The sequence below is a fragment of the Gopherus flavomarginatus genome, chromosome 6 (assembly GCF_025201925.1).
Source record: "Gopherus flavomarginatus isolate rGopFla2 chromosome 6, rGopFla2.mat.asm, whole genome shotgun sequence".
Lineage (NCBI taxonomy): Eukaryota > Metazoa > Chordata > Testudines > Testudinidae > Gopherus > Gopherus flavomarginatus.
The window spans coordinates 122,462,951-122,483,337 of NC_066622.1; the positions used below are offsets into that span (position 1 = coordinate 122,462,951).

Consider the following 20,387-nt stretch of genomic DNA (forward strand, 5'->3'; position numbering starts at 1 on the left):
TCTATGGAACACTCTTAGGTAATTATTGAGAACTAGATGGTACCCAGTTACAATGCAGGTGTGCAAAGGATTCATGAAGCCTTTACATCACTTGCATCTCCTCTACAGTGATAAGACACAACGGCTACCTCTCCAAGTTCCCTTGTAGACTCTAGCCACCCCAAAGGGGAGGTAGCACTAAGCATAATTCCCATGCATACTTGTTAACGCTGGAAGATGTGCCTTTCCTCAGTTCCTACTGTCTCTCTCAGTCGTCTCAGACATTGCTCTGTATGTATGCTATAACTTTGCTTCACAAAATGACTGTGTCAGCACTTTCACGGTGCCTGAAGCCTTAGGGCTGTATTAGAATGGTGTAATTCTGGAGTAATACAATGGATTTGTATTTACTCTGTATTTACACTGATTTAATTAGGAGTAGAATTTGGCTCTTTGTGAATTCGTATGAGCACAGGAGGATAAATTCTTCAGTGCATGGATCATGCCATATTTGTTCTGAACAGCAGACTTTCTGGGTTCATCTGTAAAGAACAAAATTGACCTTACTACTCCCCCGTTCCTGTTTCTGCTCTGTTCAAGGCTATTCCCCTTTCACCAGGTCAGAGCACGGCTGCTCTTAGACCAGCTCTAAGTAGTTCCAAGAATCCAAAACTGCAGTCAAATCTAATTAGATTCACCCTTACCCACAGAACCATTTGTAAAATATGTGGTCAAAAGTTGGATTAGGAGCTTGACTCTGGTCTTGCTGGTATTGGTATAAATCTGAGTCAATGGAATTATACCAGAGTCAAACCAGAACTAGGCTCCTAATTTCTATCTTGTATCTTTGACACAGTATTTTCTACCTCCTAACAAATTACAAACATTCTCACCATGTTAGAAACCAAGGGCTTATTGTACTGCTTTGGAAAAAGCAGAGCTCTGCAGTCAAGGAAATGTGAAAAAAATGGCTTAAACCCCCTTATGTTGGTTTCTAGTCTGAGATGTTCATCCACCCCAGCAGACATTTTCCAAGTTCATCTGACTCTCAACTGGACTCTTAGCTGCTCTTGGTTTCAGTATTGCTCCATAGTTTTCCATAGCAGCTTATTATTCCTCTTATACTAATCAGATGTTTTTATGAAGTATGTAATTCTCTCAACTTCACAGAGAGGCATGTTGTAGTTCAGCTGGTTGGATGTTCCGAGATGAACTTCAGATTCTAAGATCTAAATTGTATTTTTTTTCCTGCATAGAAATTGGATAATGTGTACTAGCTGAATGCTGGGACAGCTCCTTTCTTGTACCAACAGCAACTAACTCTTGGAACTGTTCCTTGCTCCTAAGTAACCGCAGTTATTTTAGGGCTGATAGTTTGCAACGCTCGTTATGGTTTACTAATGAAACCAAATTGGTGACCTTTCTCTTTACCAAAAAAATGATAACACGCAGATGTACAAAAACCCACATTCATGTGCAGTTTTATTGGTGCATTACAACATTACATTTCCTTCACATTAAGAGAGCATGAAATTAAAATACACCAATCCACAAAAATGCTTTCCTTACGCTGACATGTACTGGTAATTATAGCTTCTATGGACCTTTCTGCAAGTTTCATTTTATTACATTTTTCATATTTTTAATTACACCTTAATCAAAGCTTTTACATGGTCTGTTTTATTAATTTCAATTTAATTATATCCATTAAAAATACTTTCTTTGCTGCATTGCAACGTCCTTTTTACCCATTTATCTTTCAATATAAGTATTTATGGTGCACATTTCATATTCCAGCATTTTCCCAGTTGTGTTTCTTCTAAGTGTTGTGTCAGCCATTCTCATCCCAAACAACAAGGGGAACATAGTTAACTTGTATCAAAGTTCATTAAAATAGTGAGAATTTTTTTTACAGCACATTTAGGAAGTCCTACTCATTTGTTAAGAATATACCAGATTTATATAAAAATGTGTAAAATGCACTAAACTTCAATAATAAACTTTCAATTTGAGTTTAAGAATTTTTTAAAGATTTGCATACATGCCAGAGGCCAAGTTTTTCCACTAAAAGACAAAACTAATGGAAAAATCATATAGAATTTATAGAAATGATAACTTTGCTAGTTTTTTCAATCATCCTATATAAAATTATATCCCTGATACAGAATTCTATAGAATGGTGTAAAAACTCTATAGCAAGGAGATAATTATTACATTTGCCTAGGTTTCTAGAGTAATGACTGGTCTACCATAACTGGGTTTTGTAGATAAAGCTATACTGGGAAAACCCTCCTAGTAAGGATGCAGTTAAACCGGCACAGCTATGCTTATATTGGTTTCATTTATGTCAGTTTAAGGAACTGGCATAAGCTATAGTGGCATATAAAAACAGTTACGCTGGTATAACTGTACCTACACTAGGGCCTATAGCACCAGTATAGACCAGGCCTAATTTCTATAGAACCCCTGTTGGTCTCATCCTTATTACATTTTCTATGGCTTTTCCATAAGGTAATTTCCTATTAATGTATATTTCACAATTTTGTATATGTTTTCATTAAATGAGTTTGGCAGTATTCTTTTGCATGCATATTTTTTTTATTTAGAAAAAGGGTTCATAACTTCTTTTTCTTCTATAAAAATTCAAGTGTTGCCAATGAGGGAAAAGCTCTTCTCAAAAAATCTACAAAGTGTACCTTTGACAAAAATAAATGACAAGCCTTTACACTAAGACACACAGCTTTTTTGAATCACAAACCGCCTACAAGGCCAATACATATTCCAACAGGAACACATTAGTTATAAGGTAGCTATGGCACTGGTCTCCTCCAGTCTAAAGCACCATAATGGATATTGTTGATCAAAGCGGTTGTGATCACCTTAACGAGTTGTTCTAGCCCAGAAATGTTCAACTGTCAGGATGTGATTTTTAGAACATTTTACCTGCTCTTTTCTAATCCATCTATTAAAGGAAATGCTGGAAGCTGACACTTTGCCATTCAACGGTACATCATTTCACTGGAGTGTGATATATTTTTAATATGTCATAGTGTATGAATAATGAATGGAAAGATGAACCTAAAAAAAAATAAACTAACATAGATTGGTCATACACATGGCTACCTCCTCTGCACCTCATCAAAAGCCTACTGGATTACTGTGAAATGATTCCCATTGACTTAATGGGCTCTGGATCAGGCGGCAAGATACCCTTACAAATGCTAGGCTTAGGAATATGATGAATTGAAAATGGGGAAATGAGCAAATGGAATATTTTTCTCAGAATTCAGCCAGGCATAGTACAGTGCTGGAAACTGACGGAAGCATTCATACATGTGAAACCAGTGCTCATGAACCAAAGTCTTTACATTCCTTAAGATCACAACCAATGCTGGAGTGTCTCATTAGAGACAGTTCTACCAGGACAGCTGTGGCACATTGAGATTCACAGAAAACATGGTGTTTCTTCAACTGCGCAGTTTTAAGATTTTTGCTTGTTTGTTTGTTTTTAAGATTGCAGCTTGTTGTATGTCGTGGGAGTTGCTGCGGTTTCATTCAATTTTGAAAATAATTACTGCCTGAGCTCTCAGAAAAAAATGCTAATATTTTAATACCCAGTTTCTAATCCAGCCTATGAACATATGTTATTGCAAGCTGACAAAGATTTGGCTCACTCTGCTGTCAGCTTCATCCTCCAAAACCCTTGATGTGAGTAGACTTGGCTCTTCTCAGACTCTTGCTCTTCATACATTTCAGCAACTGTTTAATTACCAGCTCAGAATAACCCTGCCAAAACTTGACAACTAACACAAAGCATTCACATCATGTGGAAGATTTATTATGTTAGAAGACCACAACATAAACATAAGGAGGTTGCCCCTTACACATCAAATTATATAAAGAAACAGTCCAAGGGCTGATTATGGCAGTTGCTGAAAACCTCCTGAAAGTGAGGACTGCACTCAACACCCACTGAGGTCACCGACAGTTGAGGACAATCTACTTCCTAGGAGGCGCTCAGCATCACACAACATCCACTGTTTTCAGATTGACTGTATCTTCAAATACCTCTCTTTCAAACCTATTCAGTTAACTAACTTGGATTTGGCATGTTCTCTCTATTGACGCTTGTTTCCTCTCTGGATTTTTTTTTTCTGCTCTGGCAACGGACTGAAAACAGACAGCTGGACAAAACAGTATGTACTGAAAACTGAACCTTAAAAGCAAGAGGATGTTACTGTATGAAAAAGAATATTGTTAAAAAAAAAATCACTGCCCAAATGTACTGTAGGAAACATCATGTTAAGAGACCAGTTTGGAGGAATGTGAGAAGGGCTAAAAGTTCATTGTGCACATTTATTAGTCATACTGGTCCTTCAGTTATTCCCTCTAGGCCTGTAGCATTATCTGCTGTGGGTCTCTCTTCCTTCTTCGTTGAGGTCTGAACGAGGAGGCTGACATAAGGTTTATGGCAAGCCATGTTACCCAAAGGTGGGTAGTGCTGTCTGTAGCAAATATAAGCGAAAATTAGGCCAATGATTCCGCCGACAAAAGCATCTAGGTAGGAAAAGCAACAAAAAATCAAGCATGTTAGTGTTGAAATAGCAGCCAATATTGATGGGGATGGATGGGGGGGAATTAAAGTCTGCATCCAAGAGGTGCAGAATGTTTCCCTGGGTGGAAGCACCCTGCATCCTTTAATCTGCTCCTGGATTTATCCTCATGCAGAGCGCTTACAAGGGAGACCCACAATAAACCCGATGAGTTGCTGCTCAGGAGATGGCACCCTTGTCCAGGGGCAGGTGGGTGGAGTGCCTGTGAGGAAGTCTTTACAAAATATTCCCTTTTGCAGGGAACATCATGAAGGCCGTGGGTGGTGTGAGATGGATGGAATTCTGCACTGCCCCTTTGCATTCCCTACAAGAGTTTTGAGCTGCGAAATCCATCTGGCTTTAAGAGACCCTCTTTGACATCCAGCCTGCCACTATAACTACGTACTAACCAATGTATTTGGGGCTTGCACAGAGCCCCTGCAACCAAAAGCCACTCAGCACCTTGCACTATTGGGCCCTAACAATATTTTGCACCTTTAATATCTTTTAACCATTGTCTTCTAAATCCAGAGTAGATAGTCTCAAAGCTGCTAAGCTACATGGATACTCTAGCCACAAAATAGGATTTATAGTGACTACAGTTGCATTTTTATATTTTTTTTAAAAAAAATCAGTTAATCTGAAAACTAACACAAGTCTCTGGAAAGACAAACCCTAATTAAACAGTTTGGCTTTTTAGTCTTTTCTTCCTGTTTCTTTCTGACATCACCTCCCGCTCCAAGCCTGCAGTGATGCTTGGTGACAAAAACACTCTGCAGTCCTGCAGACACCTGCAGATACTGGGATATGGCTCACTCACAGCATGCATTGGTTTAAAAGGAGCATGGTCATTACAGTTTCTGCCTGTAGCCTCTCCATAGGTGCCATCATTACAACAAACAAGGTAACAAACTTCTTTGCAACACAAAGGGATTTGCTTGCTTAAGTGTTTTTGTAGGACTGTTATTCTCTGTCTGATCAGGTGGCTTGTTATTCAATTCACATTCAGTGCAGTAGCAGCCCTGAATTAAGCTGGAAAAAAAAATCCCTGAAAATACACATTGGCTCAGAAAGGCCCTGTAGATTAAAACGTAAACAATAGTGAAAGACACTGACTATTAAATGGCATGAGGAATTTAATTTTGTTCAGGAGCTTTAGCACTGATCGAAAAAGGGTCAAAAGTATCCAATTTCCTTTCTGATTTCTTTTTCACTTTCTTAACGGAAATGACGGTGTAATAAAAAATAGTGACATTATCGTATCTAATTACAAAGAAGAGTAAATCACTAAAATAAATAGCTTTTATATTCCTAACTTTAATTAAAGACTAATTTAGAAATCAAGCTCTAGTTCTGTCAGTCTGGTGTAGATTAGAGCTATGGCCACAATGTGGCTTAAGTGGACATAAGTTATGTCACTCAACTTAAGCACCAGTGTAGACATCGCTATGTTGGTGGGAGAGTTTGTCCTGCCGGCTTAGAACAGCTATACTAGAAGGCTGACAGCGGTGCAGTGATTTAGCATATATTCCATTGAAAGTCACCTGAAAATCCCACCTTTGATCTTTATTTCCTGGCTTCAGTCCCATGCCAGGGGTCATGGGTACAAAAAAATTAACAATACCCCTGTCACATGGCAGAAGTCACTCTCCACTGACTCCAATATGTCCTTTTACACAGGCTTTCAAAGTTGGTTAAATTTAACAAATATTGTTTAGAATAAAATAATTTACTCTGCAGCTATCTGAAAGGCTACTTTTGTCAGTTGGTGCCTCATATAAATCACATTAAAGTCAAAGTCCCAGTGAGTGTAAGTGACATTGGATTGGGGCCTTAGTAAGAATATCAGAATGGCCATCCTAGGTCAGACCAATGGTCGATCTAGTGCCAGAGGCTTCAGAGGGAATGAACAGAACAGGGCAATTTCAAGTGATCTATCCCAGTCATTCAGTCCCAGCTTCTGGCAGTTGGAGATTTAGGGAAATCCAGAGCATTGGTTTGCAACCCTGACCATTGATGGACCTACCCTCCGTGAACTTATCCAATTCTTTTTGGAAACCAGTTATACTTTTAGCCTTCACAACATCCCCTGGCAAACAGTTCCAAATGTTGACTGTTCATTGTGTGAAGTACTTCCTTATGTTTGTGTTATGCCTTCAGCCAATTAATTTCATTGGGTGACCCCTGGTTTTTCTGTTATGTGAAGTGGCAAACAACAGTTCCATATGCACTTTCTCCATTCCAATCATGATTTTATAAACTGCTATCACAGTGATCTCCAGTCCCTCTGTCCTAATCGATAGCATCACATTGGAACTCCTGCTAGAAAGTGTCAATATAATGGCAACTCTCATTATATTGATGAAGATGAGAGAACAGCACCTTTCTCATTTAGAGAGGATACTAGGACTCCCAGAGTATCCAGAGCTGCAAGCACACTGTTAACTATGTAATGTTCTTTCCACTGTGATCAACACAGTTAGCTTCGGCATAATGAACTCCTTTTGACTCAAACTTCTCCTGACAGCATTAGACTTTACAGATCAGGCATGATTATTTTTACTTTCTCTCAGATTCTTCAAACAAGAGCACCTGGGAAACCTTGTGTGTTGTCCTTTCTGTGTCCTTTAAAAAAGAGCTCACCCTTCCTGGAGGCTTTTGAATTATGAAGATTAATAACTTTTCTTTAGATTATTGATATGGCATGATTGACAACTCAGGCCTCAATTCTGCCAGTCTTACATGTAGTAAGTAGCACCTTACTCATGAGTATTCTGATAGACTTCACTGTTACTACTCACATGAGCAAATTGCTATATGTAGCGAGGATGCACAATTGTGTGTTCCTACTACTCTATACTTTTCACTACTCCCACCTGTTACATCTCCTTAATTAGAGCTAGATTGTATAAACCTTTACACTGGTGAGCCCAAGTTGACATTGCTTGTGTGAGTAAATTCTTGTGTGAGTAAATGCTCACCAGTATGACCAAGTGTTTTACAATCTAGCCATTCATACACTCTTTGGGGTAGGGACTGCTTTTATTGTATGTCTGTACAACATCCACCACAGTGGGACCCTGATCCTGACCAAGGCCTGTGGAAACTACCATAATACAAACTAACCACATGACTGCAGTGTGTTAGATCTGTGGGTTGCTGATCTTGCCCCATGTAGTCCGCAAAATTAGAATAAGCATTTTCACTCTGGTTTTCCCCAAGAAGACGCCTGTGTTTAATTTGCAGCAAAGAATCCTGTGGCACCTTATAGACTAACAGACGTTTTGGAGCATGAGCTTTCGTGGGTGAATACCCACTTCTTCAGATGCATGCATCTGAAGAAGTGGGTATTCACCCACCAAAGCTCATGCTCCAAAACGTCTGTTAGTCTATAAGGTGCCACAGGATTCTTTGCTGCTTTTACAGATCCAGACTAACACGGCTACCCCTCTGATACGTGTGTTTAATTTGAGATCCTAGGAAAGACAGCCTTGCAAAATGCTATTTTTAATTTATTTGCCAACAACAGAAAGGGAACTTTGTTCCAGACTTCTTGTTTATCCCTGATTCTATATATTTTCATTTATCTAGTTAATAAATTCATTGAAATCTTTTCAGATTAGAGAAAGCCATGTGTGAAGTTAGGGTCTTAAAATAGTCAATGTATTTGGGATTCAGTATGGAATATGCTAATCTGTTATAGTTCACCGATGCCAACACAAAGATTATGAACATTATATTTTATATCAGAACTGAAGGAGACTCAGAGAATGCTCATAATATTAATTCTAAGATCCCATTGTATGGCTGTTTAACATAAGGTTACGCTATTTCCTCTTTCACTTACAGTTCACTGAGTCCTGTACAGTATATTGATGGTCTTTGCTCATTCCCCACTGGGCAGTTAAGGCTGTTTCACAAAGCCACCATAAGTAATTTAACACAATTGGCCACCTCCACTAAGCACACAAGATAGGGGCTGAGCTACAATGCTAAATTTTACAGAGTGACTTAGTCTCTCCCTCGAGAGTGCAGTTTTCTCAGGTAAGTGCTATGGTCACTTGCAGGATAACATGGCTGCCTGAATAATCCCTGGTTTGTTAGCAGCCAGCAGAGTTTTCAGCATCATCTACTTAAGCTTCAAAGGGTACGTCTGTCATAAACAGATAGTTAAGGGTTAATGTCTCTTTTACCTGTAAAGGGTTAACAAACAGGGAACCAAACACCTGACCAGGGGACCAATCAGGAGACAAGATACTTTCAAATCTCGGTGGAGGGAAGCCTTTGTTTGTGTTTTTTGAGTTTTGCTTTGTTCTCTCTGGGATCTGAGAGTGACTGGACGTACAACAGGCTCTAATTTTCTATTCAAGTAGTAAGTGCAAGTAGAAAGGCGGTTTAGTCTTTTTAATTGGTTTTCTTTATTTGCAAATGTGTGTCTGGCTGGTAGAGGTCTAATGTGTATGTGGCTGGAAGTATTTTAAATTGTATTTCTGCTGGAGGAGGCTTTTTCTCCAGTTTCTAGAAGCTGACAGACCCTGTACTATTCCATCTTGAATTTACAGTGATTTTCTTTATTCTTTTTTTCTTTTATTAAAAGTTTTGCTTTTAAGACCTGTCTGATTTTTTCCCCTTGTTGAGGCTCAAGGGAATTGAGTCTGTACTTAACAGGGAGGGAGAAGGGTGGAATCCCTTTGTTTTAGATTCACGGAGCTTGAATCTGTATTGCCTCTGGGTGAGGGAGAAAGGGGATGGGGGGGAAGGGACATTCCTCCCTGTTTTAAGATTCAAGGAGTTTGAATCACGGTAATCTTCCAGGGTAACCCAGGGAGGGAAATCCTAGGAGAGGCACGGGTGAGGGAAAGTGTTTACTTTCCTTGTGTTAAGATCCAGGGAGTCTGGGTCTTGGGGGTCCCCAGGGAAGGTTTTGGGGGGACCAGAGTGTATCAGGCACTGGAATTCCTGATTGGTGGCAGCTTATCAGATCTAAGCAGGTAACTGAGCTTAGAGGAATTCATGCTGGTACCCCAACTTTTGAACTCTAAGGTTCAGATTGGGGAAAAATACTACGACAACGTCTACACTACAGGATTATTCTGATTTTACATAAACCGATTTTGTAAAACAGATTGTATAAAGTCGAGTGCACGCAGCCACACAAAGCACAATAATTCGGTGGTGTGCGTCTACGTACCGAGGCTAGCATCGATTTCTGGAGTGTTGCACTGTAGGTAGCTATCCCGTAGCTATGTCATAGTTCCCGCAGTCTCCCCCACCCATTGGAATTCTGGGTTGAGATCCCAATGCATGATGGTGCAAAAACAGTGTCGCGGGTGATTCTGGGTAAATGTCGTCACTCATTCCTTCCTCCGTGAAAGCAACGGCAGACAATCATTTTGCACCCTTTTTCCCTGGATTGCCCTGGCAGACGCCATAGCATGGCAACCATGGAGCCCATTTTGCCTTTTGTCACTGTCACCGTATGTGTACTGGATGCCACTGACAGAGACGGTACTGCAGTGCTACACAGCAGCATTAATTTGCCATTGCAAGGTAGCAGAGACAGTTACCAGTCATTCTGTACCGTCTGCTATGCCATTGTAAATTGGCAATGAGATGACGGTTATCAGTCATTCTGTACCATCTGCTGCTGTCATAGGTGCTCTTGGCTGACCTTTGCTGAGGTCAGCTGGGGGCGCAAAGACAAAAATGGGAATGACCCCCCGGGGCATTCCCTCCTTTATGTTGTATCTAAAAATAGAGTCAGTCCTCCCTAGAATATGGGGCAAGTGTACTAGAGAACCAGTGTACCAGAGAGCACAGCCGCTCCATGTCAGATCCCGCAGAAATGATGAGCTGCATGCCATTGTAGGGGGTGCCCCTACAACAACCCCACCTGTTGCTTCCCTCCTCCTCCAACCCTCCTGGGCTACCATGCAGGGTCCCCCCATTTGTATGATGAAGTAATAAAGAATGCAGGAATAAGAAACACTGACTTTTTAGTGAGATAAAATGAAGGGGAGGCAGCCTCCAGCTGCTATGATAGTCCAGGCAGGACATTAAACGGGGGGAGAGAAGCCCAGCATCCTGCTGCTATGATAGTTCAGGCAGTACAGAATCTTTTCTTTAGACATGAAGGGGGGCGGGGGGCTGATGCAGCTCAGCCCCCAGTTGCTATGATGAGGACGGTTACCAGCCGTTCTGTACCATCTGCCGGGGATAACTGGGAGTCATTCCTATTTTTACCCAGGCGCCCCCGGCTGACCTCACCTGAGGCCAGCCAGGAGCACGCACAGGATGATGACAAGGATGGCTACCAGTCCTTCTGCACTGTACCGTCTGCCACCGGGGAAGGGAGAGAAGAGGATGCTGCTGTTCAGGGCCACGGCACCGTGTCTACCAGCAGCATGCAGTAGACATATGGTGACACTGAAAAAAGTCAAGAAATGATTTTTTTCCCTTTTCTTTCACGGGGGGGGGAAGGGGGCATAAATTGACGAGCTATACCCTGAACCACACCGGACAATGTGTTTGACCCTACGGGCATTGGGAGCTCAGCCAAGAATGCAAATACTTTTCAGAGACTGCAGGGACTATGGGATAGCTGGAGTCCTCAGTCCCCTCTCCCTTCCTCCATGAGCGTCCATTTGATTCTTTGGCTTTCTGTTACGCTTGTCACATAGCTCTCTGCTGTGGACTCTGTATCGTAGCCTGGAGATTTTTTTCAAATGCTTTGGCATTTCATCTTCGGTAACGGAGCTCTGATAGAACAGATTTGTCTCCCCATACAGCAATCAGATCCAGTATCTCCCGTACGGTCCATGCTGGAGCTCTTTTTGGATTTGGGACTGCATCGCCACCCCTGCTGATCAGAGCTCCACGCTGGGCAAACAGGAAATAAAATTCAAAAGTTCGCGGGCCTTTTCCTGTCTACCTGGCCAGTGCATCCGAGTTCAGATTGCTTTCCAGAGCGGTCACAGTGGTGCACTGTGGGATACCACCCGGAGGCCAATACCATCGATTTGCGGCCACACTAACCCTAATCCGATATGGTAATACTGATTTCAGCGCTACTCCTCTCATCGGGGAGGAGTACAGAAACCGGTTTAAAGAGCCCTTTATATCGATATAAAGAGCCTCGTTGTGTGGACGGGTGCAGGGTTAAATCAGTTTAACGCTACTAAAATCGGTTTAAACGCGTAGTGTAGACCAGGCCAAAGACACACATATGCAGTCGTAATGGACATGATGGTAACCCCTTGGGTTTAATCTATTTCCACAACATATGAAACATACCATAATTATCTGCCTCACAGCACACATTTTAGTCCATAAATAATTCTTGCTCTTGGCAGGATAAAACACACTGCAAATATGCATAGACCAAGCTAGAGAATAACTACTGAATCTTTTCTCACAGACAGACCCACACAGTTTTAATACTACATTCCAGAGCACATCTATCTCTATGCCCATGAATTTGCAGAAATAATTAGTCTGCACTTTCAAGTGGTTATCTGATTTTTAAAAAAATTTAATTTCTATACTTTTTTCATTGATTTGGAATGTTCCACCATCTTTAATATGTCTTACAAATTGCTATAAAATGATTGTCTACACTTGAAGTTGTTGCCATCTTACTGTACTTTCTTGCTTATTTGTAGAGCTGGTCAATGTTGTTTGACCAAATTTTTTTTTCTGTCAGAAAATGTGGTTTCACCTACATCAAAATTTTCTATCAGAAAATGTTGATTTTGACTAGATAGTTAAAATTTTCTAATCAGAAAAAGTACAATGAAAAATTTTGTTTTGAATAGGAACAACCCACTTTTCCCCATTTTGTTTTATAATTCTTAAATGTGTTGAGGTTGTTTGAGATAAGCATGTAAAGCAAACCATCAATGTTTTTGTTTAAAAAGAGGTAAACAAATGTTATTAAAGTTTTCAATTTTTAAAATTTCTTTAACAAACACTTTGTTTCTTTTTTTTAATTATTACTTTGAGGTCTGTAGTATCAATGATTGGTAATAATTTTGCAGGTTTAACAAAAAGGTATTTTTAAGAAAAAGCAAAAAAGGCAAAATTAAAGTATTTTAAATTGTTGACAGTTAAGTCGCTAAAGTGCAGATTTTTTTTTTCTGAAATAACTTCTTGGGTAATCCCTCTCTGTTAACAAAACCTAGCTTAACTCAGGGCTGCTACTGCACTGACTGTGAATTGAATATCAAGTCACCAGAATGAAGGGCTTTTGCAACACCAAACTTTTTGGTGATTTCTCTGATTGTTTTGTTTCCAAAATGTTTTGTAGTTTTGATTTTGCTCTCTTTGGGGGTTGCAAAGGGCTCAGAAATGCAAATATAGTTCCAAAAGAACATCAATTTGTTGCTTCTGTTAAAAGGAGACAACAAACTTGGGTAAGAACACCATCAGGGCTAACGATTTTTTTCCAAGTGTCCAAGCTTAACGACTAGCGCATAAAATGTTCATGGTCTCTGTAAATGTACAGCTTTAACTGTGTAAGTGGCAAAAGAGGGGATTTCACACACACACACACACACACACACACACACACACACACACCCCTACCTTTACCCATCCTAGGCATACAGACAAAGAAGTGATAAGAACTGATTTGTTCTTCAACATCTTACAAACATGTAACAGCAGGAGTTTTAGCTACAAATTAAGCGAGTTCTAAGTTCTTAGTGTAGTTAACATCTGGAAAATTTAACTGCAATTTTGGTAACATTTAATGAAATAACATTTGTAAATCCCAGTTTTGGAATATGAAATTTGCAAACCCTACACTATAATCAAGTACCTTTTTCCTTCCTATATGCTTTAGATAAAATAAGATTTTTCTTAGCAACTGTGATTTTATGAACAAACGTCTGATCCTAGGCAGAATTTGGTCATAAAAAAAAGAGGGATTATATTATGATAATTGGTCTTACAAATGTATTCTAGTTGTGAGCTCAACTGTAAAACATGTGAAAGTTCATAAAATGTCATGATAACCTATAATAGTAAATGTTAATGGGAACAGGTGCAGAAAACCTGATAAATAAACCCCAGAATTAGTCAAAACAGAAAAAGGGGGAGCCTTAAAGAAAGACTTTTGGGGAAAAAATTAGAAAGCACAGACGAAGCTACTGGAGCGAGCTGCACCATCATGGCTGCCATCCCCATTGTTTCCTGGGACCCTGAGCCTTCTTTGTCCTAATCCTGAGGGATGTGGTGACTAGATTGGGCCAGAGAGAGGGATTCAGATGGCACTGGTATCCCTACCTGCTTGCACTAAATCCTAAATACCTCTAAGATTAAGCTAAATAGGACTTTAACAACAGCAGCAACACCAGCTCCAGCTTATCTTAGCTAACTTCTCTTTAACCCAAAGGACAGTTATTGCTATCTTTAATACTAGGGTGACCAGATGTCCCGTTTTTAAAGGGACAGTCCTGTTTTGGGGGACTTTTTCTTATATAGGCACCTATTACCCCCCTCCCCCTGTCCCGTTTTTTCACAGTTGCTTTATAGTCACCCTATTTAATACTATCTAAAAGATTGTCAAACAAGGTTTTTTTCCCCCTTCTAATAACTCTCTTTAGCTAACGGGAAAGTGAAGGGGTGTTGTTAAAATGAAAGCCTTACTTAATACTCTACATTTCAAATGCTTTAACAGTTTTTCCTACTTTTATTTATCTTTAATAAAAGGTTAAGAAAATTTGAATGGCGTGTTTGCCATGGTACTAAGCAGGCTCAGGTTTCTGTATAGCAAAATCTGTTTAAGACTCTTTAACGTTGGATGGTGACTGGCTTATGTTATGTAAATTAATATGACAGTGGTAAGATCTTCTGACTCTGAGATCTGATTGCAGAATCTGGAAAGCATTGCATGTTCCTGCAATAAAGAACATGTCATGATACAATAAATTATGAATATTTTAATTAGCAGTTGCAACTTAGTGAACATACACTGGTACAACGTACATTGTACATATTAAATCCACCCAGCTAACATCTGAGAATTAGACCATTCTCAAGTAAAATACTGGAATCAAAAATATCTGCCAGAATCTACAGGAAATCAATTTTATTTTTTATTGGACATGATGTGAATATGATATTTCCTTACTAAATTAGGTGATTAATTTGGAAAGAGGTTCTCATTCCTCTAAAGCCATTATCACCGTAGCCTTTTACCCAAACATCTGTTTTACTAAAAAATTTTAATGGGCTAGAAGACATGAAGCTTTGCAGCAAAGCTTTGAGCTTGGGCAAAAGTTGTCACCATCTGTATTCTATACTATATATCTTAAGAGGCCACAATCCACCTAGTAACATTTACAAAAAGGTTCTGCAGTTTTCTGTTCTACAGGAATGGGCCAAAACATGTTTATATCCATTCAATCATATATGAAACCACACAGATATACTGGGCCCCTGTCATATTCACACACACTGTCGGAACTAAAATGACGCTTAGAACCAGCTGCCAGTCAAACAAGCTATAACCACTCCATCTCTGTAGCTCTCACCGCAGAAATACAAGGACAATAAAAAGGAAAGGCATCACCATAACTCACCTTGCCAATGATGCTTGTAATCACACATGCGTGACAGGGCAATCATCATGGCACAATACAGAGGCAGAATTGCTGCACAAAGCCGCCAGCTTTTCCCTCGGCCATTTTCAGTGAAGCAGTGCAACTTTCCAGCTAAGTAGAAGGTCGTAAAGCCAAGGCCTGAAAATGCAACTGCCGAAGAAAAACACAAAATTACAGAATCATGTAATTAACAACTAGAGTAAGAGTGTGATCCTGTGAGGTTTAACAGAGAAGTGAGAAGCCTGTGATATACAGGAGTCAGACTAGATGAGTGAGTGGTCACTTCTGGCCTTAAACTCTATGGGTATGTCTACACTACCCACCAGATCAGCGGGGATCGATGTATCGCGTCTCACCTAGATGCAATACATTGATCCCTGAATGCGCTCCCCGTCGACTCCGGAACTCCAGCAGGGTGAGAGACAGAAGTAGAGTTGACAGGAGAGCGGCGGCCGTCGATCCCGCGCCATGAGAACATGAAGTAAGTCAATCTAAGTTGATCTAAGATACGTCGACTTCAGCTACACTATTCTGGTAGCTGAAGTTGTCGATCCTCCTCCCCCACACCAAGTCTGGACCAGGCCTATGACTTTATAACAGAAAAGGATACAAAAAGCACAGGCCAAGCGTCCTGAACCCAGATAAACTCTAATGACCATATGGAGGAGCCACGGGTGTGCAGTACCTGGTGGGAGACACCCAGTGCTCTTTAGGCTCAGGCCCATATCCACTGTGTAAACCAGGAGCAATCAATTATTTTCTGTCAAGGTCCAAATTTCTTGGTCAAGAAACAGTCAAAGTCCAGACTCCAGAGAAAATAATACAAAAATAATAATAAGTAAATAAAAAGAGTTTGCGGGCTGTTCAAAAGCATCTGGCAGTCCTGACAGAGGCAAAGCGTGGGGGGGGGTGGTATGTGGATCACGTGCCCCCCCAGATTTTCTGCAGTTTGAGAACTCCCTGCTCTGGAGGAGGTGTTGTGGTGGTTTCCTCCCATGTTCAAAGCAAGTCTTAACTTGGTGCATGCTTTTTATCTTCTTTACTTGATGAGCTAAGTGAGATGTGTAATAATAGGTATGGACTAGCAGGGTATGAAACAGAATCTGATCCAGATGTTCACCACCACGCAAATGTAACCACATTCCTTTTTTGAAATAATAATAAAAAGTAGGTTTACTTTTTTTCCCCATGTCTCTCCTTCTCCCCTCACCCTCCAATTCCTATGTGCCTTTGCACCTCCTGGTTCTTTCCATGCCTGCAAAAGGGAAAGCTGAAATATGTTGACAATGATATTTCCTTCAATCCATTTGGAAGCACAAAATGTAATAAATTTCATCAGTGAGCCTCCACTTGTGAGATTTGCAGCCCCTAGCAGTTCAGAGAGTTTGGATAAACATCTGAATTTTGTACTGATCTTCTAAACCTAGCCTCTGAATAGTGGAAAAGTACCCTTGTGCAGCAGCAATCACTCTTTGTAATGTAGGTCATCAGGTCACCCCTACTCATATTCAGAACTGCTGTGGTTTGAAAGACAATTCCAAGGCAGAAAAAAGCAGCAAACATAATTTACATTTTATTCTGGGGAGCAACGTATTTTCCCACAGTGAAAACTCCAGTGAGGTGTTGTTTAGCATCTCTTAGGATCACGACCAACATTGAAGGGAAAAACCCGGCAATTTAAACATGTTCATATGTTAATGTCAATCCCTATATTTTATTAATGCAATGAGAGTATACAATTCACCTGATACTCAGAAAAACAGATTTCTGGGTGCCTGCCTCAATATTTGCACATTATAAGGAGATGCAGGAACAGTCTTACTTTCCATACATAATGCAATTAAAAAAATGGGAGTTTCTTCCTTAATTTCTTTAATCTAAACCTTTTTATTTTCAGGCACGTAATTTTCACATTCATAGTGCAAGAAACATTGGGTTCTATCAAGATGCTTGAGGGCCATACATTTTTGCAAAGTCAGTGAGACAAATATTAATCATAGCACAGCAGTACCCAGCAAAATAAAACAAAAAATGCACCGCATTGCGTTTCAATTAACTTAATTAGCCCCTAAAGACAAAGGACCTAACCAAAGCTTTTTTTAGATAAGATCATTATTAATTTCAAAAAGGAGATGGTAAGTACAGAACTGCCTTGATATTTATCATTTGCATAGGCTGTATCATCTCGGGGATTCTCAGGTAACTTAGTGACAGAGGGGTATCAAAATTTGGAGAGTCTTTGGGCAGATCTACACTACAGCCTAAGTCAAATTATTTATGTCTCTCAGGGGAGTGAAAAAGCCTCCTCCCCACCACCTGAGCAATGCAAGTTCTGCACTTTCCACACTAGCGTTCCATCAGCGGGAAATGCTCTCTAGCTGACAAAGCTTCCACCTCTCGCAGAGGTGGAGTAAATATGCCGACAGGAGAGAGCTCTCCCATTGGCATAGTGTCTGGACCAGATGTGCTGCAGCTGCACCGGTGTAATGCTGTAGTGTAGACTTGCCTCTAGTTTAAAATACATTACAAAGTAAAACAAAAGGAAACAACTCATCAGCTGGGGTTCAAAACCTTCCTAATATGAAATTTCCCCAAAGTTTCTCTTTTGTGAAGAGAAAATGTAATTTTGAAACACTGACAGTGATTCTAATTGGACTGAAATGACGTATTGCTGGATTAAACGTACTGAGCATCAGAGACATTTGATGCTCATTTGAACAGCTCAGTCATGGGAGGCCATGTATATTATAAACATTCAGGCTGTTGCAATTCATATTATAGCTATGTCAAGAACTGATTTTTAAGTTTGCTGGCAGTTCCAATTTTTTTGAAAATTTATTAAAAAACCAACAATTTTCAGAATTTTCAGCAAGTCAAAAAGTTAGAAAAAATCATTTTGAGTTGAATGAAATGCTTCCTTCAAAATGAAATACTTTGTTTCAATTTTGGGCATTTTTGTTAATAAAAGCAAAGGAAACTTGCTTTTATTAGGGCTAGATTCACAAGGGGACTTAGGCATCATTCCCAAAACCATGATGGTGGTGCACCCTCCTGCCCCCTATTTCCTCACTCACTTGAGATATAGAAAACCCAGATTCAAATCTCCACACTTTATATGAAAATGGGCCAGAGAGTGAGAATGATTCTGCAGCTTGGTGGTCCACACACTCACCTGGCTTTCAGTCCCTGCTCCAGTGAATATTTAATTATTTATACAAAGTGGAACAGCTTCAATAGGAGAGATTAAGACCCATCCTAGAATAGTCACTACCCTAGAGGAGAGATCTGAACCCACTTCTCCTATATCCCAAGTGAGTGCACTAGTCTATTTAATATAAAAAGAGGGGGACCCTCCTTCTCCTCAATGCTGTGAACAGCACCCCTTCTGAATCTAGGCTGGGAAATCTAAATGTTTCACTTTGAAAATGTCGAAATGAATGATAGAAGCGATAGATGTGGTATATCTTGACTTTAGTAAGGCTTTTGATACTGTCTCACATGACCTGCTCATAGACAAACTAGGAAAATACAACCTAGATAGAGCTACTATAAGGTGGGTGCATAACTCATTGGAAAACCATTCCCAGAGAGTAGTTATCAGTGATTCATAGTCAAGCTGGAAGGGCATATCAAGTGGGTCTCACAGGCATCAGGTCTGGGTCTGGTTCTGTTCAATATCTTCATCAATGATTTAGATAATGGCATAGAGAGTACACTTATAACATCTGTGGATGATACCAACCTGGAAGGAGTTGCTAGCACTGTGGAGGATAGGATTAAAATTCAAACTGCAGAAATGGTCTGGACAAACTGCAGAAATGGTCTGAGGTAAATAGCATGAAATTCAATAAGGACAAATACCAAATACAGTACAGACCTGTTTACACGTGAATCTGCTTAAAGCGCGGTAGCGCCATGTCTCCCAGTGCTACCTATTTAACACGAGAGACTCTTTAACACTTGGTACAGGAACTTGCTATGTAACGCTACAGATTTGCCCACTAACTCACTGACATAGAAATCGACAGGAAGTGCAGAGCAGAAATGTGTTGTGTGTCTTTACCGATATTGGTAAAGATGTATCTCACGTGCTTAGTTATTGTCACGCTAGAGAGATATATAATATATAGTAGTTATATAGTAATATATATACTACATTAGGAAATTTTAACCATAGGCCTAATATAATGGCAGAGGGCAAGCATCAGCGTTCCTACACTGTAGAAGAAAAGCTAGCTGCAATAGATCGAGTAAGTAGTGGAGAAACCCAGGCCAAAGTTTCAAAAGATATTAGGATTGCCGAATCTACTCTCCAAGGATGGCTAAAAAATGAATCTAAACTGAATGACTTTGTACAAAATATTGATTCTGCCACGGGGTCTAAGCGAAAATGTATCCGCTATTCAGCAAAATCCACAATAGACAAAGTCATGCGCACGTGGTTTGCTCAGGAAAGACTGAAAGGAATGCCGCTAAGTGGGCCAATTCTTCAAGCCCAAGTGACAAAATTTGGAAATTTAATGGGGGATGAATCATTCCAAGCCAGCGAGGGGTTTATAAGTCATTTTGAAAAGTGTTATGGCATAGCGCAGGTATCGATTTCTGGAGACAGCCAATCAGCCGATGAATCAGCCGTGAATGTATTTCCCGCTGAGTTAAAATCTGTTTTACAAAATGAAGACAACCATGAAGAACAACTTTATAATTCTGATGAAACAGCTTTATTTGCAAAACTGCTACCTGATAAGAATTTAGCCTTTAATTATGAGACACAGAAAACAACTGTATTTAAAAAGATAAAAGATTGTGTGACTCTTCTTTTTTGTAGTAATAAAATGGGCAGCCATAAGTTTTCCCCTCTTTTTGTTGGCTGCTTTCATAACCCTCGCTGCTTTAATCACCTCAATAGAGCCAAAGTGCCAGTAATACACACTAACAGCAAAAATGCTTGGATGATGAGACATTTTCGATGACTGGTTCCACAACAGCTTTGTTCCAGCTGTTCGTAAGCATCTGTGGTCAAAGAAACTCGAAGCCAAAGCACTTTTACTATTTGACAATTGTCCAGCCCATCCTCCAGCCGAATCACTGGTATCAAGCGATGGAAACATTTGAGTGCTATACCTACCATTCAACACGTCAAAAATTCAACCTTTAAACCAGGGCATTATTCAGAATTTTAAAAACAATTATCTTCGGGAGCTGATTTCGG

The 20,387-nt window shown here is 40.0% G+C and overlaps 1 protein-coding gene across 4 annotated transcripts in view; it reads right to left on the bottom strand.

Moving 5' to 3' along the window:
• Positions 1 to 2,367: 2,367 nt before the first annotated feature.
• Positions 2,368 to 20,387, bottom strand: part of PLPP4 (phospholipid phosphatase 4) — a 104,365-nt gene continuing 86,345 nt past the window's right edge. For 2 of the 4 annotated variants that reach the window (XM_050959056.1, XM_050959059.1), the window contains 2 exons: positions 15,155 to 15,325; positions 2,368 to 4,536 (listed from right to left, as the gene is read on the bottom strand). In XM_050959056.1, the coding sequence (XP_050815013.1) occupies positions 4,343 to 4,536; positions 15,155 to 15,325 (365 nt within the window). In that variant the 3' untranslated portion in view covers positions 2,368 to 4,342. Of the gene's footprint in view, positions 4,537 to 14,320; positions 14,470 to 15,154; positions 15,326 to 20,387 lie in introns of those variants that run through there. The other 2 variants (XM_050959057.1, XM_050959058.1) reach the window with 2 other exon arrangements.